This window comes from Lissotriton helveticus, chromosome 4_1 (assembly GCF_964261635.1).
Source record: "Lissotriton helveticus chromosome 4_1, aLisHel1.1, whole genome shotgun sequence".
Classification (NCBI taxonomy): Eukaryota; Metazoa; Chordata; class Amphibia; order Caudata; family Salamandridae; genus Lissotriton; species Lissotriton helveticus.
Genome location: NC_136063.1, coordinates 87,610,066 through 87,634,613, shown reverse-complemented (window position 1 = coordinate 87,634,613; position 24,548 = coordinate 87,610,066). Strand labels below are relative to the sequence as shown.

General features: G+C 43.8%; 1 protein-coding gene across 1 annotated transcript in view; it reads right to left on the bottom strand.

Annotated features, from left to right (window-relative positions):
- LOC144827029 (E3 ubiquitin-protein ligase TRIM39-like) overlaps window positions 1-24,548 on the bottom strand; it is a 198,608-nt gene that overhangs the window by 80,947 nt on the left and 93,113 nt on the right. Inside the window, exons 3-4 of the mRNA XM_078685495.1 lie at window positions 18,718-18,948; window positions 16,103-16,125 (exon numbers count right to left, since the gene is read on the bottom strand). Of these exons, the coding sequence (XP_078541621.1) occupies window positions 16,103-16,125; window positions 18,718-18,948 (254 nt within the window). The remainder of the gene's footprint in view (window positions 1-16,102; window positions 16,126-18,717; window positions 18,949-24,548) is intronic.

Genomic DNA, 24,548 nt, shown 5'->3' with positions numbered 1-24,548 from the left:
TATTGCAGGAATAAGAGACAACTGTCCCTTGTCATTCTGTGTGCTGGCTGATTGCCACATTCAAAAAAAGTATTGGCATAGCCAATAGGTATCGCCTTTGGGACATTATAAGTGTTTAGCCATGAAACAGTTGATGTTGCATCAAGCATATTGTGCTGCATAATTAAATACTTACAAGGTCCCAAAGGCGAGACCGATTGGCTATGCCATTGCTTGTTGTTTATTCCTCCTAGTTTGAGTAAATTGTTTTGATTTATTTCTTTTTGCAATGACGTATGTCCAAAGAGGCGCAAGAATCCATCCTGATTAGTACTCAATTTTTGATTCTGACCTTTTCGTTTTTGTGCGTGTCTTTGTCTTGCATTCATTTTGTATTCCCCTTTATCTTATACTAGAGGATCAGACAGTTGGCTTGGTATTATTGCTTTTTTACTACTCTTGTTGCTTATGTTGTTATGTTTTGGTTTTATCTTAATAGAGGGGTATTCTTCCTTAGCAGTTGAAGTCAATTGACTTGCCATAGCTTCTTGGTTTCCATTTAAGGGTTGATCATATGGAGATTGGTTGTGTCTGTACACGTTGTGAGGCCTTTTTAGTTTGTGTGCATAAATCACTCAGCATTAGCGGGAAGGACTTCTCCAGGAAACAGGAATAGCAGAGTTGGGGCAGTAGTGCAGGTTGTTAATTTCACTGCTTCCGAGGTTGAAGAGACAATGGGGGTATGGGAAAGAGGGTGCTCCAGAGTGGATGGGGTTTATTAAGGCAGCAGTGTTTGGTGTGCTGAGCTCTTTCCATGTCGTTAGCATTCTCTGAAGTATCACAGGATTAGCCCCTCCGTTAGGACCCAAATTGCTTCAAGATTACTGTAAACCACACGCACGGGATATTCACTCTAGGGCATCCCCAAAAGTGATTTTGTTCCTGGCTGTGTCTCTTTCACTTGACTCTACTCCACTGCTCTCTGCATTTCTCCCGCCTGCTTCTCCCCTTCTGGTTCAACTGCCTTTTCTCTTTGTCTACATCACTTTCTCTTTTCACCTACTTTCTATCTGAATATTTTAGTCTCCATCTCTCCCTCTCTATTATGCCTTAAGTGAGGCTTCTGGAACACTTTTAGAGGTTTGAAGATTGATTTGATGCTGTGGACTGAAGGGGTCATTGAGGGCTGAAGGAATGTTTCTTAGGACAAGGAGCAGATCTGAGGGACAGAGTGAGGTTTATGAGGACTGAGGGAGCCCTTTGAGGACTGTAGCGATATTAGTTGAGAATGAGTCCAAATAAAAGTAAGCACAAATTAAAAAGGTATTCAGAGGAGTTAATGTCCACATTAAAGGAACTAAATCAGACAATCAGTGGAACAGTGCAGAAACTATCAAATGTATTTATTTTTAAAATGGTCATTGGACTTATTTTTGTTTGTAATTTGGCCAAATACATGACATTGCAACTCAGACAGATATGAGTCCTTTTCTGTGCTGAATGCTACAGTCACTAGCCCAGAGCAGTACCCTCAGGTGCCATTACTTCATGTGCAGCTTTTCGACACTGAATGATACAGACATTATCCATGTCCATTTTATGTTGTCTCTTTTTTCACCAAGTGTTGTACTGCACACACTTCTCGTTTTTATAAACCTTTTTCTTTTGATGCCCTCACAGGGGCTGAACCTAATGGCTTGGGGTGCAAGACATTACACGTGTGTTAGGTGAACATGTCACCATAAGAGAAGAGATTTGCTTTCATTTCTACTTTCACTGTTCTAAAGCTTTTCCCTTGTGAAAGCCCTAGTGTTCATTACAAGTGAGTAAAAGGTGTTTCGGCACAGCCTTCTGAAAACAAAGCATCCGTGTGGAATGTACCAAAAAGAATAAACCTCTGAATGTGACATATAAAACCTGAATAACAAATGTATGATAATATTGTAACTCAGCAACCACATAACTTTGCATCAGTGTGAACAACTGTAGTACAAGTCTCTGTAATATATCCATCATTATCTTAGATTTATTTGCTTTTATATAGCTGCTAATTGCCAGGGAACCTTTGAAAATTTAGCACACCTTAACTTTTATTAGTAATTTAACGCTAGGTACTGGGGCCACTTGCAGTCAGACAGGCACCAGCGATTCTTTATGTATGTTCCTTAAAATAAGGCATACAACTAGGGTTGTAGCCCTCTATGGTCCTAGATAGGATCCTTACAAAGGGATGAGACAGTCAAAAAGAACTGAAAAGATGATGGACCCTTACTAGGCTAAGCACCTGACTAACTATCCCCTAAACGGTATGTACACCCCTCAGTTCAAGCAAGGGGACTGTGTGCACACTGCATGGCACCCATCAACACTGTGCCTTTTCCCTAGGGAATTTTTTACAGTACAAACAACCGCAAAGGTGCACCACATAAGTTGTTACAGTTGTAATGGAAATGATATATCTTGGAGATGTAGTTGTTCTTCTTCAAATTCTTTATTTTCAAAAACATTCAGTCAAACATAAACAGCCGACGCGTTTCGTCCCAACCTGGGACTTCTTCAGGGCTGTCGGTAAAAAACATATATACATACGATCAGTATTGTGAGTACTGAAATACATATACAATTTTAAAAAACATTTTACACACTAGTTAAAAACGCGGTGAATACAACAGACGCGAAGCCTATGCATATACCTGATGTTTAAGCCAAAAACTAACTGTCCATCTGACAGCCAAGTGGTCATAGATGGAAAAACAGGCTGTGTACACATTTATATACAGTATTTACATCATTTACATGTTAAGTACTTATCTCTGAGCTCACTGTCCTTCTGACAGCCAAGTAGTCATAGATGGAGGTTAAGGCTGTATACACATTTATATACAGTATTTACGTCCTTTACATGTTAAGTACTTGTCTCTAAAAGAGCATACGATTGGGTGGCACTCATGTGACATATATTATCAGGGGATAGGGTCTATATTTCCACAGTTCAATTGTACGAGGTTCGCAGAGAAGCACACTTTTGTCCTACCATCTCAAGAAATGGAACACTGAAGCTTGTTTGGCCTTGGCACTAAGGTGAAGCTCTCAGGACTGGTACCATGTATTTAAATAAAGAATTGTTTTGTTTTTGTGAGTCTGACTATACCACATGTTAAACGGAGAAAGAAAGGGAGAAGATGTCAATGCTATCTCAGTTGGCACCGAAAAATTCATCTGCTGTGTTACCTTTAAGTTGTTCGGACGTCGCATGCGTGGGAGAAGTGCCGTGGCGTGGTCTTGGGCTCTCCTTGCCAGCTATAGTAAGTCTTATTGTGACGGTACTTCCCGCTGTTAGTGATTTTATCTGGGGCATAAAGGAAAGAAGGGATCAATGTGACTATATCAACTTTTAGTAGGTGTGTATTAATGACACAGTAAGAAACCGCCCCGAGTGGTGGAACGTGTTCACCAATATATGGAGCTTCTCTAGTAGTTAAACTCAAAGTAGATCTGGGGCGCAGACTACTTACTCTCAGAATACTGGCGAGAAACAACAAGGCCGATATCTTAGTAAATTCTTCCAATAAATCCTGGATGGATACCAGCTTGCTATATGGATTGATTCAGTACGTATGCTAGAAGGAGTAAACAAAACAAAATAACGGGACTAAATGCCCTGTGTGTCAATAAATTGGAAAAATATATGAATGGCACATTGTAAGTAGCCAAACTGTCTGTCCCATGATGTTTTACCTGTATTGCGTGTATCAACGGTGTTGGACTGGAGGTTCTGAAATTCCTATGGAGTGGGGTCGTGGGCACTGTATCCCAGCAGGCCTGTGGAAAATAATGATAACCAAAGACCTATAAAATCCATTGGGGAAGCTAGTAACACTTTTGGACACAGAGGTCTGCCCTGCTTCAATACGACAGTACCCTGTATCAAAAAGGCTGTTGGTTTAAGAAATAAAAGTGCGTGTGTGTCAAAACACACTAAGCAAGTTCCATTGGTAAAGTATATAGTCCTCTATGTCATGTGGCATATTATATCAGAACACCCTTAATACAGTAAAGGGTAAACTAAATAGAAAGGAGGAGGTAACCTTAGAGAAACCCATCCCAAAAGATTACTTAGAAAGGTAGTCCCCAAGGTCTAAGGGACAAAGTTACCTCTTCACTAAGGAGGGTACTATAGGCCTAGCCTAAGTGCATAGATGGGCCAGGGGTATCAAGCACCAGAGCCACTTACCGTTGCAATCAAAGACGGCCGGCGCCCATCCACAACCCTCTTCCTGACCTCCACCTGCAGCGACGTCGTGTGCTGAGGGTGTGTGTCCATCTTGCTCCCTTTATAGTAGTGGAGATTAGGCTGAATGAAATCACCTGGCCCCATTTCCCGCCTTCGTGCGAGGGAAAGGACCCATCACGATGGCCGATCGTCGTAAAAGCGGCGGCCATCTTGTAGTGTTTGAAATGGTATGTGTTTATGTGCCCCTAAACAGGAAAAGCATGTATATAAGTCGGCAGTACAGACCACATTGCTTTTTTAATTATTATACAAAATTTCCTCTTTTAATATCGCCGTAAAGTTGCAAGTATCGGTTAAAAAACACGCGCCCCTGTAAAGTAAACAAGAGACGATCCCGAACCTAAGAAGATGAAGTAGGGGAAAGGCGGGCCCTTATGTCCATAGCTGGTGCAGCAAAAGGTGTAAGAAGTTGCTGCTTTAATGATCAGGCGGCTAACTCACTCGGATCGTCAGTCCGAGTAAGCCTGACAATGGCGGCCATCTTGGAGTGTCCAGGTCGAGAACGATTTACCAACACGGTAGCTAGGAATACAGCCCGCCTAAATATTTGGGACATTGGAAGGGAGAGAGAAGAGCGTAATCTGATCGTTAGTGAATTACGGGAAAATATAAATCGGAAACCAAATGTGAAGTCGGAAACTTTGAGCCGAAATATCGTATATAATCCGAGATGAGGACTAAACCACTAGGATGTTAAAGGGTGATATTTGGTGCTAATGCGGAGAAGGGTAACCGCAGGTGCAGCCTCGCTAATAGGGAAATTAAGTCTCTTGAATTCAAGGTCCCACCGAGCCTAACACAGCGGCCATGATGGAACATCTAAGTTGGAGCACAAGTCCCAGTGAGCTGGTTATGGTTGCAGCTAGTTCGAAAGTAAGGACCTAGGAGAGGAAGAAGATTCCGGGTTCAAGTAAAACTACCCCAAAAAAATGTAATCAGAGTATATTAGTTGGACTCTAGTAATGAATTGCGAGGTCGGATATAAGGTCTTTAATTGTAATTAAAGAATCTATTGTGCGATCGGTATACATGATATAGATGATGGGGTGTGTGTGACAGAAGTGGGTGTGTCTGGGGCGCCCGACCTGGAGTAAAGATACATTCCAGGCAAGCAATAGTGGGCGCCATTTTTCGACAGACCTCCTGCTCATGCAGGTTTAGTGGGAGGTACTGTCAGACAGGTTCAGAACGTGAGTGTGCAAGAACCTATTGTTGTTAACAAGTCTTGTTGTAGGGCATAAGAGGAAATAAATTACACGTTTTCATCTATGTGCAGGTGGAATGCCAAATGTGTGGTGCCTGGTGGCTCAATCATAGTGCGTGTGTTGTCATAGGGAAGGGAGGTGGTAAAAATTGTAGGGCAAAGTGTGCAAACAGACAATAAACCTGGAATGGAGAGTGACAATGGCATGAAATACAGATACATGAGCCCTCTCCAGCAAGAAAAGAGGATTGTACATCAAAAGTTACAGTGTGTAATAGAGCAGACAAACCTCGGAGGTTAGAGGTCAGCAACAGTATCGTGTCTATATTACATTTCGTTCCTAAGGGACAATATATCAATTATGACTTCGGTGTTTAGAAATCCAAAGTTATCGTCATAATCTTAACCTCATTCTCCACGACAGCGCAGAACATTTTAAGGGCCACACATGCGGGTTACTCAAGGAAATAATGCAGTTCATCTTCGGTGTTAAACCCAAATTCAGTGCAACGAAGTCTACAGATCCAACCCGCCTCCCGTTGTCTCAATGCCAGTTCCCGGTTTCCACCCCTTGGGTGTGGGGGTTGGTGATCTATGCCTATGAACCACATGTTATCTGTTTCTTTGTGGTGTTCCTGCATGTGGAAGGTTAGGGGATATCTTAGGTCTCCATTGCGTCTTGCTCTTACATGTTCCTGTATGCGGATTTTTAAGGTTCTCTTAGTGCTGCCTACGTAAATCTTGTCACAGCCGCAACCCAAGGCATAAACCACATATTTTGTGTTACAATTGATCATGTGGTCAATTGTGTGGGTTTTGTTTGTGTTGAAGTTAAATGTCTTAGTTCTATTTCTACCAAGCGGACACATATTGCACTCGCTACATGTGTAGAAACCTATGGTGGGAGTTGTGAGCCAGTTGGTTCGCTTTTTCGTTTCCAGGTAGCTGGGACACAAGATGTCACGGAGGTTTCTGCCTCTTCTGTAGCAGACCTTGGGCGTTCTGGTAATCGAATCTTGAAGGCTCGGTATGTCCGCAATGAGATGCCAGTTCTTTCTAAGGATATTGTAGATCGTGCTGCTCTGATCTGAGTATTGTGTGGTGAACGAAAGGGGTCTGCTGTTATCTGCTGGTCTTTGCTTGGGGGCCAGAGTGTTTGTTCTGGACATATTCTGAACCTTTCTGTTGGCTTTTGCCAGTGTCTTCCTTGGGTAGCCCCTTTCTAGGAAGCGCGTTTCTGTCTCCTGTATATTTTGTTGGAAAGCCTCCTCCGTGCTGCAGTTGCGGCGCATCCGTATCATCTCCCCGTAGGGGATGTTCTCAACGATATGTCGGGGATGTGCACTTTCGTAATGTAGTATGCTGTTACAAGCTGTTGTTTTACGATGAGTGCGGCTCTGGATTTTATTGTTCTCCACAAAAAGGTTTACATCCAGAAAATCGATTGTTTTCGGGTCATTTGTCATGGTGAAACGGACATTAAACGGGTTGTCATTAAGGTAATCAAAGTATTTTTGGAGGTCTGGGGTAGGTCCATCCCAGATCATGATCACATCATCGATGTACCTACCCCAGAAAATGATGTTGTTCATCCAGGTCGCCGCATGTCGGCCCCAAGCATGCTCCCGCTCGAACCAGCCCATAAACAGACCGGCGTAAGCGGGAGCAAACTTGGATCCCATCGCGGTCCCTTGTATCTGGTGGAACCAAGCTGAGTCATGTAGAAAGTAATTTTTTGACAGTATGATGTCCGTCATCTCAAGGAGGACACCATTGTGAGACAAGTGGTCTGCTGTGCGTTTGTCTAAAAAAGTTTCCAACGCCCTTAGACCGAATTCTTTTTTAATGCAAGTGTAGAGTCCAACTACGTCTAGGGTGACCAATTGTAAGGAATCTGACCAGACAAATCCTTCCAATTTTCCTAATATGTCCTTGGTGTCCCTCAGGTAGGCAGGGAGATTTTGTACCATAGGCTGGATAAAGGTGTCCACATACTCCGAGAGCCTTTCCGTAGGCGAACTGACTCCAGAGATTATGGGGCGGCCAGGTGGAAAGGGGCCCCCTTTGTGAATTTTGGGGAGTATGTATATGCAGGGATAAGACGGGGTTGTTACTGTCAGATACTGGCATTCTTCTGTGCTTAGTAAGCCTATCTCTCGCCACTCTGTGAGTTTCATGTTTATATAAGAGGTCAGTGCTTCAATGGGGTTGTGGTCCAATTTGGTATAGCAGGTGGGGTCCGAAAGTTGTCTGGAGATTTCGTTCATATAGTCAATCCTATTCATGATGACCACATTCCCCCCTTTATCTGCCTCACGGATAACTATTTTTTCATCAGATTGTAAACCTCTCAAGGCTTCTGATTCTGTCCGGGTAAGGTTATATTTTGGCAGGTGAGTTCGTTTGGGGTTGTCAAGCATCTGGTGGAAGGCGTGGCTGACTTTCTCTCTGAAGGTGTCTATGTTAGGATGAGTGCCTGTGGGGGTGAATTTTGATTTTGGTTTTAGACCACTGTTAACATAAACATCTTCAACGACATTCAATTCCTGTCTTACATTTTCGATCTCAACAGAAGTATCAAGCTCAACAGACATCATTGCTTGCAATGTATTTATTTCATTGACAGTGTATTCAGTAACATTTTTGACATTCTGATCAATGACATGCACGACATGGTTGGATGGGTTACGTTCAAAATGGTCTTTTAGTTTGACTAGACGAACAAATTTCATTAGATCCACAAATATATCAACATCCCCACCCTTTTGATTGGGGCAGAAGCCTAGACCCTTGCTAAGGACAGAGATTTCATCCTGCTCTAATGTTCTCTCTGAGAGGTTGACCACAATAGATTGGGATTTGTTATCGTTTTTAGATTCGACTATTGTGGCTAGTTCCCCTTCTTTTTGGACCTGGTTACTCTCTCCACTGTTTCCAGATTTGGTTTTTTTGTGTTTCTGCTTACGTTTCTGCCAGATCCTCCCTCCCCTTCTTGTCTTTGAGGTTCTTTGTGAGCTGGACGTGCCCCTAGTCTCCACCTCTCCATCTCCAATAAAAAATTATTGGATCTTGTGTCAGTAGTGTTGGAGTTTGATGGTTCAGTCGTGGAAGCAGAGCTAGCCGCAGACGAGAGCGATGTAATACTACTCGCTGAGCTTAATTCTGGGGTTTCCGCTCTCTGCCTCTTGCCATCCCCCGGTATTTTCACCTTATCATATTTCTTCGAAAAGGTGTATACCCTCCCATCGCTGTAATCCTTGTCATCCCTTTTGATTTTCCTCAGTTTCTTATCTCTAAGGTAGATTTGGTGTTTTTCTAATACCCCATCCAGTATGGCGTAATTTTTCTTTATGACATCCTTTAGTTCTGATTGCGCTATTTCCCTTTCATGTTCGTCTATCTCTTGCTGAGCTGAGCCAAGTTTAAGAGATTGGAAAAGTTAAAAATGAATGAGATGTCCCGGTGGTGGGATGGCACCACCTTGGGGAAATACCTAGAGAATGAAAAAATACCACGTGGGTTGAGAATATTAATTTTCCCCACTTTCGAAGATCTAGATACTGAGCAACTAGAAGATTGGGAAAATAACCTTCGGAACGCGTCATGTACCATGATGCGGATCCTTATTAAAAATGCGGAAAAAAAGGGAGCCAAGGCTCAGCAAGAGATAGACGAACTTGAAAGGGAAATAGCGCAATCAGAACTAAAGGATGTCATAAAGAAAAATTACGCCATACTGGATGGGGTATTAGAAAAACACCAAATCTACCTTAGAGATAAGAAACTGAGGAAAATCAAAAGGGATGACAAGGATTACAGCGATGGGAGGGTATACACCTTTTCGAAGAAATATGATAAGGTGAAAATACCGGGGGATGGCAAGAGGCAGAGAGCGGAAACCCCAGAATTAAGCTCAGCGAGTAGTATTACATCGCTCTCGTCTGCGGCTAGCTCTGCTTCCACGACTGAACCATCAAACTCCAACACTACTGACACAAGATCCAATAATTTTTTATTGGAGATGGAGAGGTGGAGACTAGGGGCACGTCCAGCTCACAAAGAACCTCAAAGACAAGAAGGGGAGGGAGGATCTGGCAGAAACGTAAGCAGAAACACAAAAAAACCAAATCTGGAAACAGTGGAGAGAGTAACCAGGTCCAAAAAGAAGGGGAACTAGCCACAATAGTCGAATCTAAAAACGATAACAAATCCCAATCTATTGTGGTCAACCTCTCAGAGAGAACATTAGAGCAGGATGAAATCTCTGTCCTTAGCAAGGGTCTAGGCTTCTGCCCCAATCAAAAGGGTGGGGATGTTGATATATTTGTGGATCTAATGAAATTTGTTCGTCTAGTCAAACTAAAAGACCATTTTGAACGTAACCCATCCAACCATGTCGTGCATGTCATTGATCAGAATGTCAAAAATGTTACTGAATACACTGTCAATGAAATAAATACATTGCAAGCAATGATGTCTGTTGAGCTTGATACTTCTGTTGAGATCGAAAATGTAAGACAGGAATTGAATGTCGTTGAAGATGTTTATGTTAACAGTGGTCTAAAACCAAAATCAAAATTCACCCCCACAGGCACTCATCCTAACATAGACACCTTCAGAGAGAAAGTCAGCCACGCCTTCCACCAGATGCTTGACAACCCCAAACGAACTCACCTGCCAAAATATAACCTTACCCGGACAGAATCAGAAGCCTTGAGAGGTTTACAATCTGATGAAAAAATAGTTATCCGTGAGGCAGATAAAGGGGGGAATGTGGTCATCATGAATAGGATTGACTATATGAACGAAATCTCCAGACAACTTTCGGACCCCACCTGCTATACCAAATTGGACCACAACCCCATTGAAGCACTGACCTCTTATATAAACATGAAACTCACAGAGTGGCGAGAGATAGGCTTACTAAGCACAGAAGAATGCCATTATCTGACAGTAACAACCCCGTCTTATCCCTGCATATACATACTCCCCAAAATTCACAAAGGGGGCCCCTTTCCACCTGGCCGCCCCATAATCTCTGGAGTCAGTTCGCCTACGGAAAGGCTCTCGGAGTATGTGGACACCTTTATCCAGCCTATGGTACAAAATCTCCCTGCCTACCTGAGGGACACCAAGGACATATTAGGAAAATTGGAAGGATTTGTCTGGTCAGATTCCTTACAATTGGTCACCCTAGACGTAGTTGGACTCTACACTTGCATTAAAAAAGAATTCGGTCTAAGGGCGTTGGAAACTTTTTTAGACAAACGCACAGCAGACCACTTGTCTCACAATGGTGTCCTCCTTGAGATGACGGACATCATACTGTCAAAAAATTACTTTCTACATGACTCAGCTTGGTTCCACCAGATACAAGGGACCGCGATGGGATCCAAGTTTGCTCCCGCTTACGCCGGTCTGTTTATGGGCTGGTTCGAGCGGGAGCATGCTTGGGGCCGACATGCGGCGACCTGGATGAACAACATCATTTTCTGGGGTAGGTACATCGATGATGTGATCATGATCTGGGATGGACCTACCCCAGACCTCCAAAAATACTTTGATTACCTTAATGACAACCCGTTTAATGTCCGTTTCACCATGACAAATGACCCGAAAACAATCGATTTTCTGGATGTAAACCTTTTTGTGGAGAACAATAAAATCCAGAGCCGCACTCATCGTAAAACAACAGCTTGTAACAGCATACTACATTACGAAAGTGCACATCCCCGACATATCGTTGAGAACATCCCCTACGGGGAGATGATACGGATGCGCCGCAACTGCAGCACGGAGGAGGCTTTCCAACAAAATATACAGGAGACAGAAACGCGCTTCCTAGAAAGGGGCTACCCAAGGAAGACACTGGCAAAAGCCAACAGAAAGGTTCAGAATATGTCCAGAACAAACACTCTGGCCCCCAAGCAAAGACCAGCAGATAACAGCAGACCCCTTTCGTTCACCACACAATACTCAGATCAGAGCAGCACGATCTACAATATCCTTAGAAAGAACTGGCATCTCATTGCGGACATACCGAGCCTTCAAGATTCGATTACCAGAACGCCCAAGGTCTGCTACAGAAGAGGCAGAAACCTCCGTGACATCTTGTGTCCCAGCTACCTGGAAACGAAAAAGCGAACCAACTGGCTCACAACTCCCACCATAGGTTTCTACACATGTAGCGAGTGCAATATGTGTCCGCTTGGTAGAAATAGAACTAAGACATTTAACTTCAACACAAACAAAACCCACACAATTGACCACATGATCAATTGTAACACAAAATATGTGGTTTATGCCTTGGGTTGCGGCTGTGACAAGATTTACGTAGGCAGCACTAAGAGAACCTTAAAAATCCGCATACAGGAACATGTAAGAGCAAGACGCAATGGAGACCTAAGATATCCCCTAACCTTCCACATGCAGGAACACCACAAAGAAACAGATAACATGTGGTTCATAGGCATAGATCACCAACCCCCACACCCAAGGGGTGGAAACCGGGAACTGGCATTGAGACAACGGGAGGCGGGTTGGATCTGTAGACTTCGTTGCACTGAATTTGGGTTTAACACCGAAGATGAACTGCATTATTTCCTTGAGTAACCCGCATGTGTGGCCCTTAAAATGTTCTGCGCTGTCGTGGAGAATGAGGTTAAGATTATGACGATAACTTTGGATTTCTAAACACCGAAGTCATAATTGATATATTGTCCCTTAGGAACGAAATGTAATATAGACACGATACTGTTGCTGACCTCTAACCTCCGAGGTTTGTCTGCTCTATTACACACTGTAACTTTTGATGTACAATCCTCTTTTCTTGCTGGAGAGGGCTCATGTATCTGTATTTCATGCCATTGTCACTCTCCATTCCAGGTTTATTGTCTGTTTGCACACTTTGCCCTACAATTTTTACCACCTCCCTTCCCTATGACAACACACGCACTATGATTGAGCCACCAGGCACCACACATTTGGCATTCCACCTGCACATAGATGAAAACGTGTAATTTATTTCCTCTTATGCCCTACAACAAGACTTGTTAACAACAATAGGTTCTTGCACACTCACGTTCTGAACCTGTCTGACAGTACCTCCCACTAAACCTGCATGAGCAGGAGGTCTGTCGAAAAATGGCGCCCACTATTGCTTGCCTGGAATGTATCTTTACTCCAGGTCGGGCGCCCCAGACACACCCACTTCTGTCACACACACCCCATCATCTATATCATGTATACCGATCGCACAATAGATTCTTTAATTACAATTAAAGACCTTATATCCGACCTCGCAATTCATTACTAGAGTCCAACTAATATACTCTGATTACATTTTTTTGGGGTAGTTTTACTTGAACCCGGAATCTTCTTCCTCTCCTAGGTCCTTACTTTCGAACTAGCTGCAACCATAACCAGCTCACTGGGACTTGTGCTCCAACTTAGATGTTCCATCATGGCCGCTGTGTTAGGCTCGGTGGGACCTTGAATTCAAGAGACTTAATTTCCCTATTAGCGAGGCTGCACCTGCGGTTACCCTTCTCCGCATTAGCACCAAATATCACCCTTTAACATCCTAGTGGTTTAGTCCTCATCTCGGATTATATACGATATTTCGGCTCAAAGTTTCCGACTTCACATTTGGTTTCCGATTTATATTTTCCCGTAATTCACTAACGATCAGATTACGCTCTTCTCTCTCCCTTCCAATGTCCCAAATATTTAGGCGGGCTGTATTCCTAGCTACCGTGTTGGTAAATCGTTCTCGACCTGGACACTCCAAGATGGCCGCCATTGTCAGGCTTACTCGGACTGACGATCCGAGTGAGTTAGCCGCCTGATCATTAAAGCAGCAACTTCTTACACCTTTTGCTGCACCAGCTATGGACATAAGGGCCCGCCTTTCCCCTACTTCATCTTCTCAGGTTCGGGATCGTCTCTTGTTTACTTTACAGGGGCGCGTGTTTTTTAACCGATACTTGCAACTTTACGGCGATATTAAAAGAGAAAATTTTGTATAATAATTAAAAAAGCAATGTGGTCTGTACTGCCGACTTATATACATGCTTTTCCTGTTTAGGGGCACATAAACACATACCATTTCAAACACTACAAGATGGCCGCCGCTTTTACGACGATCGGCCATCGTGATGGGTCCTTTCCCTCGCACGAAGGCGGGAAATGGGGCCAGGTGATTTCATTCAGCCTAATCTCCACTACTATAAAGGGAGCAAGATGGACACACACCCTCAGCACACGACGTCGCTGCAGGTGGAGGTCAGGAAGAGGGTTGTGGATGGGCGCCGGCCGTCTTTGATTGCAACGGTAAGTGGCTCTGGTGCTTGATACCCCTGGCCCATCTATGCACTTAGGCTAGGCCTATAGTACCCTCCTTAGTGAAGAGGTAACTTTGTCCCTTAGACCTTGGGGACTACCTTTCTAAGTAATCTTTTGGGATGGGTTTCTCTAAGGTTACCTCCTCCTTTCTATTTAGTTTACCCTTTACTGTATTAAGGGTGTTCTGATATAATATGCCACATGACATAGAGGACTATATACTTTACCAATGGAACTTGCTTAGTGTGTTTTGACACACACGCACTTTTATTTCTTAAACCAACAGCCTTTTTGATACAGGGTACTGTCGTATTGAAGCAGGGCAGACCTCTGTGTCCAAAAGTGTTACTAGCTTCCCCAATGGATTTTATAGGTCTTTGGTTATCATTATTTTCCACAGGCCTGCTGGGATACAGTGCCCACGACCCCACTCCATAGGAATTTCAGAACCTCCAGTCCAACACCGTTGATACACGCAATACAGGTAAAACATCATGGGACAGACAGTTTGGCTACTTACAATGTGCCATTCATATATTTTTCCAATTTATTGACACACAGGGCATTTAGTCCCGTTATTTTGTTTTGTTTACTCCTTCTAGCATACGTACTGAATCAATCCATATAGCAAGCTGGTATCCATCCAGGATTTATTGGAAGAATTTACTAAGATATCGGCCTTGTTGTTTCTCGCCAGTATTCTGAGAGTAAGTAGTCTGCGCCCCAGATCTACTTTGAGTTTAACTACTAGAGAAGCTCCATATATTGGTGAACACGTTCCACCACTCGGGGCGGTTTCTTACTGTGTCATTAATACACACCTACTAAAAGTTGATATAGTCACATTGATCCCTTCTTTCCTTTATGCCCCAGATAAAATCACTAACAGCGGGAAGTACCGTCACAATAAGACTTACTATAGCTGGCAAGGAGAGCCCAAGACCACGCCACGGCACTTCTCCCACGCATGCGACGTCCGAACAACTTAAAGGTAACACAGCAGATGAATTTTTCGGTGCCAACTGAGATAGCATTGACATCTTCTCCCTTTCTTTCTCCGTTTAACATGTGGTATAGTCAGACTCACAAAAACAAAACAATTCTTTATTTAAATACATGGTACCAGTCCTGAGAGCTTCACCTTAGTGCCAAGGCCAAACAAGCTTCAGTGTTCCATTTCTTGAGATGGTAGGACAAAAGTGTGCTTCTCTGCGAACCTCGTACAATTGAACTGTGGAAATATAGACCCTATCCCCTGATAATATATGTCACATGAGTGCCACCCAATCTTATGCTCTTTTAGAGACAAGTACTTAACATGTAAAGGACGTAAATACTGTATATAAATGTGTATACAGCCTTAACCTCCATCTATGACTACTTGGCTGTCAGAAGGACAGTGAGCTCAGAGATAAGTACTTAACATGTAAATGATGTAAATACTGTATATAAATGTGTACACAGCCTGTTTTTCCATCTATGACCACTTGGCTGTCAGATGGACAGTTAGTTTTTGGCTTAAACATCAGGTATATGCATAGGCTTCGCGTCTGTTGTATTCACCGCGTTTTTAACTAGTGTGTAAAATGTTTTTTAAAATTGTATATGTATTTCAGTACTCACAATACTGATCGTATGTATATATGTTTTTTACCGACAGCCCTGAAGAAGTCCCAGGTTGGGACGAAACGCGTCGGCTGTTTATGTTTGACTGAATGTTTTTGAAAATAAAGAATTTGAAGAAGAACAACTACATCTCCAAGATATATCATTTCCATTACAACTGTAACAACTTATGTGGTGCACCTTTGCGGTTGTTTGTAAAGGGATGAGACAGGTTTAGGAGAGGATGTGGGTTTTAGACAATTTCAATGATGTTTCAAAGCATTGGAGGGACATTTGAGGATTGGCAGTGGCGTTGGAAAGTTTTGAAGGAGAGTTTGAGTACTCTGTGTTTGCGGAAATCTTGAGGTAGTTTCTGTGGACACAAGTGCTTTTCAGAAGACTAGAAGTTTGAGGAGACTCAAAGACAAATTTTGAAACCTCACATAATATTTTGTCTAAAGGAAAAAGAGTTTTTAAAGACTGGATGTTTTGAGAACAAGCAAGAGGGCTCAACGCTGTTTGAAAGACGGGAGAGTAGTTATGAGGTGATCTACATATAATAATTGTATGCAGTAGTTTTACTGTGGCACCAGCGTGGATTTCTGTGAGCTCAGGACTGACACTGCAGCCAGACCTGCTCCTTACACACTGAGAGGAGGACAATAAACCAACCTTACCTGTCCAGGGTGCTTCTGACATCCTGAAAAACAGAGGAACAAAAAGAAGGACATGAGTTTCTACAACGGGTTTTAAATTCACACAGACGTTTAGGTATTAGTTGTGCAATTCAGGTTAATGTAACCACACATGCAAGTATCTCATCCAAGGAGACACTGGGGTGGCGATCTCACACCTCAACACACACAGACAGTAATATTCTGAATAGTGTCACATGACACAGCACAGTTTGTGAAATCCCAAATGAGCCCTCAAGACAGCAGAACTTTAAAAATATTCTAAATGACGGCAGATGACAGCACAGTCTAATATATTCTGAATATGTCATGTATCATAGTCTTCAATTCCTGAGATCAAGCAGCATATCCTTCTAAAGCTTCTAAAGCTCCTGCATCACTAGAAATAATTGGTGATATACCAGTGAAACAATTAGTATCCCTGCTCAAAGTATACCCTGTCAAAATACTTCTAACGCTGTTGGACTGAGAATACGTCTAGCCGACTCCTTCTAGCATTGTGCAAGTTACGTTAGCATTTGCTGCACCATTTTGTATCCAGCCGCCATCTTGTACTATGAACGAAAATTAAGCTTCTGTCCCATATTGTCTGCCTCGGTAGAAAGTCGACTCAATTGTTTCTCTTTATCATTCAAGGTTGAGCTTCACTGCACTAATGGATAAATCGTTATGTCTTTGCATGCCTTTCCCAGTAGGTAGCCCTGCTCCCACTCTCAGAGAGACGGGCACGGGCAGAGTAACCTTGAAACCAAGATAGCATGTACCCGTTCTAGGATGTTAGCTCGTCCATCTGTACCTCCTTTGTTCATCAGTTCCCAGACTTGAAGGATCTTTAGAGGTGTTGGAAATGTATATCTTGCTTTACCATGTTGACAGGGGAAGTCCCTCTACAGAATTCTAAGGAGGCTGGTCTGACTGGACTGGACTCGAACTTTGGATTGTATTCTCTACTGTCTGACTGACTTCATTTGTATGGAAGGCTGGGAGGGGGTCACGAGTGACCCGGGTGACCCTAATTGGGTCACTTCCTTCAATGCTCTTATATGGAATTAAATATACGCCTGTAAATAAACCCGGATTTTGTCTAAAGCATGGCAATAGACCCTTAAGTCTCTTGTTTATGTTAGAAATCATCTCTCCATACAAGCAGCAACACTTGAACTGGGTGTAACCAGTACTCAGGAAAAAGCACAGCGGTCTCCTATTTCAGGGCGTTTTTGTTCACAACAGGAGGCTCTTAATACTCTCTAAGAATTGGTGACACTTGAACTGGAACAATCTCAAATATTACATTATGTTCTATGTATAAAAATGGACTACACTCTGAACTGTTTCATGTTCATGTTTATGAAATGAATGGACGGACATAATTCAGGTTAGGAAATCTTTAGGACCTCGAGGACCAGAGCTTAATTACAGTTTGGATAAACAGCACTGAACCTTATTGAAAAGCATGAAACCTATTGTTAATACAGCTGTACCAAATTATGCAACCATATTTCACAATGTGACTTTTCTACGAGCAATGTCATTCTTCATCTGCGCACACACGTTTTGTCGTTAAATGTAAATAAGGCAGGGTGAGCAGATGTTGTGGGATTGACTAAAACTGCACACACTGTAGTAATTATATTCAGAGTCTCAACTAGTTAATTAATGTAACCACTGCTCACTCTATTTATTTCAGTCCTATCAATAATAGCATTAATTAGAAATGTATCAAATGTGTTAATATAATGATATTTCAGCTTAGGAATGAAATTGAAATGTATTTATATTTTACGCTGCTTTAAGGATGTTCATTGTTGACCTCCATTGTAGATTTTTAGAAATATAAAAATAATATATAACCACAATCTAACTATATCTGAATGAGGTCCAATGACACAGCAGAGTGTGATATTTTGAATAGGGTCATGAGCCACAGCATTTTCTGAATGGGAACATTTGACGTAGTACAGGTGTTCTTTATACCGTGTTGGGCTGTCTGTATACTCAGCACTCATAACTCTGTACTAAATCAGTCTGTACAGTGCTATGTTATGTTAAAAGATTTGTACAGCGCGTATCTGCCTCAGTAACAGGGCATCGAAACGCTAGTCCTAAAAGAGCGCCATAACAAAAGCGACCTATCACAAAGAGCCGCAGGGAGCAGCTAAGCAGAGAATAACCAGGTCTTCAAGATTTTTCTGAAACTCCAGTGGTTCTGGGCAGCACTAATGGACAGAGGAAGCCCATTCCAAAGCACTGGGGCCTTAGCGCGTAAAGAACGGCCCCCTGCTTTGACTCTCCTGACACGTGGAACAGAGGCCAGATTGAACAGGGTGTGAAGCACCTGGGAAAAAAGATCTTATGTGCAACTTGTGAGTAAGACCTGAGACAGGACAACACGTTGGAAGTGATGGGGTTTCAGAATAGAAGGATTTGCGTTAGTTTAACTCGTCTGTATATTTTGCTGGATTGTCAGAATACAAGAGGTGTCTGTAAATTTACCCAGTCTGTTGATCATGCATGTTCTCCACTTACATTCAACGCCTCACACACCATATGAATGTAGCTCTTCTGTGTTGTCTTGTATTTACCAAGCGGTGTCTCACCTTCAGGAGGTCCAATGCTGGCTCCTTGCATTTCTTCTGTAGATCTGTTATCAGGGCATTAAGAGAAGTGATTTGATTGGACAGTCTGGATATATTTGCATTTTCTGCCCTGGTAATCCTCTTCTCCATCTCCTCCAGTCTCTGGTGCAGCGTCTGCTCTTTGTCTCTCAGGAGCTGGCGCAGCTCTTCAATCTCAGACTCAATTTTCTTCTTCTCGGCTCTCACCTTGTTCTGTCAGGATCAAAGAAATGATGGTTAGATTCTGGGAAGATTCTAATGACCAATGTCATATGCAGTGTGTGGGCTGAGGGGGTGGGAGGGCACAAGGTGTTTTACCATAAACCAACAAAACAAGGGCTGGTGCCATATTTAGGGGCGCAGGCGGTGCAAAGCTAAAGCTAAGCAAGAAAACTGTGTTTCTTGCAGCTGCACACTCTTGCTGCCTTCCCTTCTGGTGTCTTAGTTCTCCACTCCCACCAACACAGGCCCTCACTGGGCTCTGCACTGCCCACCAACACAGACCTCCACCCCCTCCCCCCATTGGGCTGTGCTTTGTCCACCCACCTCCCCCTCTGAGGTCTGCACTGTCCACCAACACAGACCCTCCACCCCCAATGAGCGGTGCACTATCCACCCACCTCGCCCCGAGCAGTCCAACACAGACCCCTTCCTCACTGAGCTGTGAGTTGTCCACCAGCACAGACCCCCACAGCCCCCTACAGAGCTGTATAATACTTAAACACGCAGATCCCCCACTGAGGTGCACACTGCCCACCCTAAAAATCCTAGTTGTGCACTGCGCACAGCCCTTCACAAAGCTGTGCACAGCTCCCATGGCACCCCCTGCACTGCACACTCACATTAAACCCCAGAGCTGTGAGCTGCACACAGCCCCCTTACTGAGCTGTACCCGAACTGAGCTGTGCACTATCCATTCACAGAGAACTAACCACCCACATAGCCCCTGAATAAGCTGCACATTGTCACCTAGACAGCCCCCACGGAGCTGGGCACTGTCCAACCACAAAGCACCCCACTGAATACTGCCCACTGCCCACCTAACCCTCCCTCTCACCCAGTACACTGGAACTGATCGATCATATCTGTGATAGTGCGAAGGAACCACAGAAAATGAATGACTTTTTAACTTTGACGGATGGATCTAGTCTTCGTTGAAAAGCACATTTTGGGGAGGACGGGGGGGGGGAGGGGTGCTGGAAATAGTTCTGGGGGTCCTCCTGCCTAAAGTATCTCCAGGCAGGTGGACGGCCTCGACCTTTTATTACTTTCTATCCTTAAATACATCTGCGCATCTTTTACCAGACGTTTCCCCCAAGATAAGAGAGCCCGCCCCCTCCGTCCCAAGCAAGATATTCAAGAAAGGAGATGAATCAAATAAGAAATCTGATTATGGATCGCTTGAATCTGATGATAATGACACGAGCAAGGAAGATAATAGAAGTTATTAGACTAAAGATAATTGATTTGCAATATCAGGATGAGGCCGGACTTGAAGACCCGATCTTCTACCTTTCCCACCTATTTAAAGACTGTGAGAGGAACTGCAAAGGCTCATAAAACGTCTGGCAATGAAACTCATCCACACATGATGCAGACACCCTAAAATCCGAATACAAGACCATTTGAGATTCAAACCCATCATAGAAACGTGGAGAGCCTCCGTAATGTACAGAGTGAGAACAGAACCCACTGCTTTGCACAGTCCAAGAACACACCTGCTGATGCGCTGTCACTCAGTTATCCAATCACCTTTGCTCAGGCAATCATTCAATTTATCAAATAACTGGTGCTTTCCAAACATGTGTACAAGTGCGTCTCGCTCATTCTTAATTAGATCCAAAGGTTCTTAAAGATTTAACCGAAACACTAACTGTCTAAGGAGAGATGCATTTTCAACAACGGCCTCTAACCCTTAGGACCAAGGAACTTCAGGGAGAGGTTTTGTGAATGGTAACGACACTGCACAGCCCGCCAGAGAGGACCCACAGCCGCTCTCCTGTTAGTACTGAGATCCTCCTGGTGGCCATCCGTAACGAAGGATGGCGAGCAGTATTTTCTGGATTGCTGAATTTTGCATTCAAGGAAAATGAATGCATTCCAGACCATTTATATCTAAGCCTGTCCCTCCTGGACCACGGCACAGGATGTCACCTGCTTTTATCCTTATGTCACTTCCTGCAGGAGGAATTCTATTTAATATGGTTATTGTTGAGTCCTCATTTTTCTCCTCATAAAACCATACTATCCGCTTCCACCGCGGCTAAACACGTTCTAACAGATTTGGATTGATTACATGGGCTTTAGGATAAATACTATGGTTTGCCAAAATCTGTCTGGAAATGGAAAATGGTGGAACTGAAAACAGAACTAAGTTCCTGGAATGCACAATGGCTCTCTTCAGTTCGGAAAACTAACTTCCAGTGACTGTGCCAAGCTTTCCTGACTAGAAGCTGTGGGCCAACACACAAGCAATGACTGGGAGACTCTTTAGAACACCATAGCTGGAGCAGCTACTGCCAAATCCCCTTGAATGGTAAAGATGCGACCAGTCTGCCAGGATGGGTGACCTTGACCCTGCTTCGAAGGAGTGACCTTGATGACTGCTTTCTGAATTCTTTCTGGCGACCTGGGGATTTCTAACGCGGACCTGCTGCCGAGCTACAAGTGAGGGGATGCCCGTTCACACTCGCCTGACATCCTGGTGGGACTCGTGGTCCCAGGGTGCACCGCACTGCCCTTGCTGCCCAATTGATCTCAGCTGCTGCTGCTGGGGGAGGCGCTGTCATTGCGCGTAAAGCGCCACCTTCCCCCACGCAACGCAGGGCTTTCTGAATTCTTTCTGGTGACCTGGGGATTTCTAACGCGGACCTGCTGCCGAGCTACAAGTGAGAGGACGCCCGTTCACACTCGCCTGACATCCGGGTGGGACTCGTGGTCCCAGGGTGCACCGCACTGCCCTTGCTGCCCAATTGATCTCAGCTGCTGCTGGGGAAGGCGCTGCCATCGCGCTTAAAGCGCCGTCTTCCGCCACCCAACGCAGGACGCACGCGGGCGGCGCCGGGAGAAGTCCAAAACAAGGGCGGGGCCGTCTGCGGCCGTCAGAGGTCGACTGCGGCCGGGCTGGGCCACCCCTCTAAACATTTCCTCCTGATCAGTTCATATGGTTATGTGAGTAGGCCTATGGGCATTCTGAACTTTTGAAACTGTATACGGACTCGCATTACATGTTCTGTGCATAATTGACAATTATGGACATTCTATAAATACTGAAACGGATTATTAGCGGACCACTGTTTCAGATTTTATTTTTTTGTTATTTTATCACTCTTCTTTCTTATAGATATTATCGTGGAAACTCAGTATTTACTCCTAAGTTTATTTTATCTTATAGTACTGTTACGGCATATACGTAGTAGTATGGTATAATACCCTTTGTGTTCTTCACAAAAGTTTAGTATTGTGGTTCTGCATTGAGCCAGCCAGGTTCCATCGCCCACCTTGGCTAATTAATTCTTTTAGCCCTTGATTATCATTTGTATTGGGGTACTTATTTTCCTAAGTATTTCGCCTGGGTTTTTCTGAATTGACTGTACCTTAAAATGAGCAAACGGAGAGTAGGCGTGGGCTTAGGAGTGGTTGGAACTCTAGATGCCTACCTGACCAGGGCATAGTCAGTCCTCAACAATGAAATCATAATGACTGAGTGTAGGCTATCCCTGGACCCCCTATTTGGTAGGCTCTCTGCTACTCCTGCCCTACCAGACACTCAGAATACCATTAATATTACCACCTCGCCTCAACAAAGGATTCCCCAGACGGAGGCTGTTATATCAACACTAAATGGAAATAGGCTCTCTGGGACTCCGGAACCGATACTTACCCCGTTAACTATAAATTACGGGGAAGGGCGCAGAAACAAAAAGTAGTAACTACCCGCCCTAAGAAAACTAGTGCTATCCCTAAGAAAACCCGGGGAACCAGACACCCAGGACACACAGCACCAGGGAATAAAGGGGTGACAGTGGTAGAATTACATGACATGGGAAATGTGACTCAGAAAGATCCAATTAATAATGCCCAGAGTGATGGAGGGATACCTACTGCTGGCGACGTTGATGGGGATTTTTGGGGCAATTAGAATTTATGGTAAAAACCCTGCTTGATCCTATTGTTCAAAAACTATGTGGGGTAGAATCAAGGCTACTGAACTTAGAATCTTCGCTGGTTAATCTCTCAAAAGTCACAGTTATAGCGGACCCCCATAAGTCTAAAACTCAAGCATCTACCATGAACGACAGAGTAGGCAGGAAGAGAGGCAAGGAGGATGATCCAGTTTTGGTTAATATAAGGCCCCACGATGTAGGCGGGCAAAGTAATCTCAGGGTGGACGCGAGAGATAAAACGGACTTAACACAACCCTCCAACATTAGAAGGACCTCTCCCCTACCGGAGTTAAATCAGAGGTTAGAGGAGGGGCCTTGTGTGCCCCGGAGATCTTCAGTTATTGACCTCCCGCCAGAAGCCACCCCATATGTAGTTATATTGGGGCAAGTTCCCGCCCTCCCACCAGGAAACATTGAACACTATGGGAAACTGCTGAATAAAATAGTGCATTGGTTCTCCCAGAATACCCTAGACGGAGCCAATTTAATCAACCATATAATCATGGCACGCAGGGTTAACTGGATTGGCAGATCTAGTAAACAAGGGACGGGTGACTGCATTATTATTAACTTTGACAATCCCCATACTGCAGGTCGTTTACTCTCAAGGGGTCTAAGTCTACAGCCAACAATGGGTACCGTAATTCAATTATTACCTCTGGGGTTCTTCTACAGGCCACTACCACGGAGAGAACCGGTGAGACTCGGCCTGGAGGAAGAGCCGCAGGGGGACGGTTGGTCTTGGTTGAGACCTTTATATCATCCTGCTCTTCCTATGCCACCACAGATACCATCAAATAGACAAAATAATACCGGGTACAGACTACCAGTGCACAACAGATATGAAATTTTGTCTGACTTGGAGGCTTGTGATTGACTTAGGGAAACTGGTATCATAGGAGGGGGGAAGGCCACCTCAGGAGTCGAAGAGGCCAAGCAACAATGGGAGAGTCTGAATAATTTTATCTCTTGGAATATAGCAGGGTTGGCTGCCAAGTTAGGGTATCCTAGATGGACAACTTATGTTAAGCAATTTCTGATAATCTGCTTACAGGAAACTTGGTCGGCAGAATGTGACCTTTTCTTGGAAGGTTACAAGGCTTATTTTGTTCCAGCCACTGTATCTATTAGGGGGAGACCAAGGGGATGGAATGGTCATCTATATCTCCGTAGCTGTGACATGTAAAATATGTGTAGTACCCTCCTCTCACTCAGGTATCCTTGCATTAACATTACGTAGTGGGACCTGCATATTAGGTTTGGTAAACTTTTATAACTCATTCTCTACTTGTCCTGATCGAAGTAATATATCTGCTCTGAATGATTTTATTAATAACTCCATGAGTCATAGCCTACATAATCTTATGGTTGTAGGTGATTTCAATATTCATTCATGTGGTAACCCCTTATTGTCTTGTATCTCCGAGTTGAGTTGTCCGTGTATGCATGGATTTCACTTTGAGCACTCGGCTGAAGGGGATCGGCTAAATGACATGATTAACGATTTAGATCTGACATCTACCATGGCCATGTCGGATCGGTATACCCGATTTACGGTGCCCACATTCAAGGGCCATGGGAAAGGGACTTTCATTGATTTTGTTTTTAATTTCATCCCTAATGCAATCATATGTACACCTCTTTCTA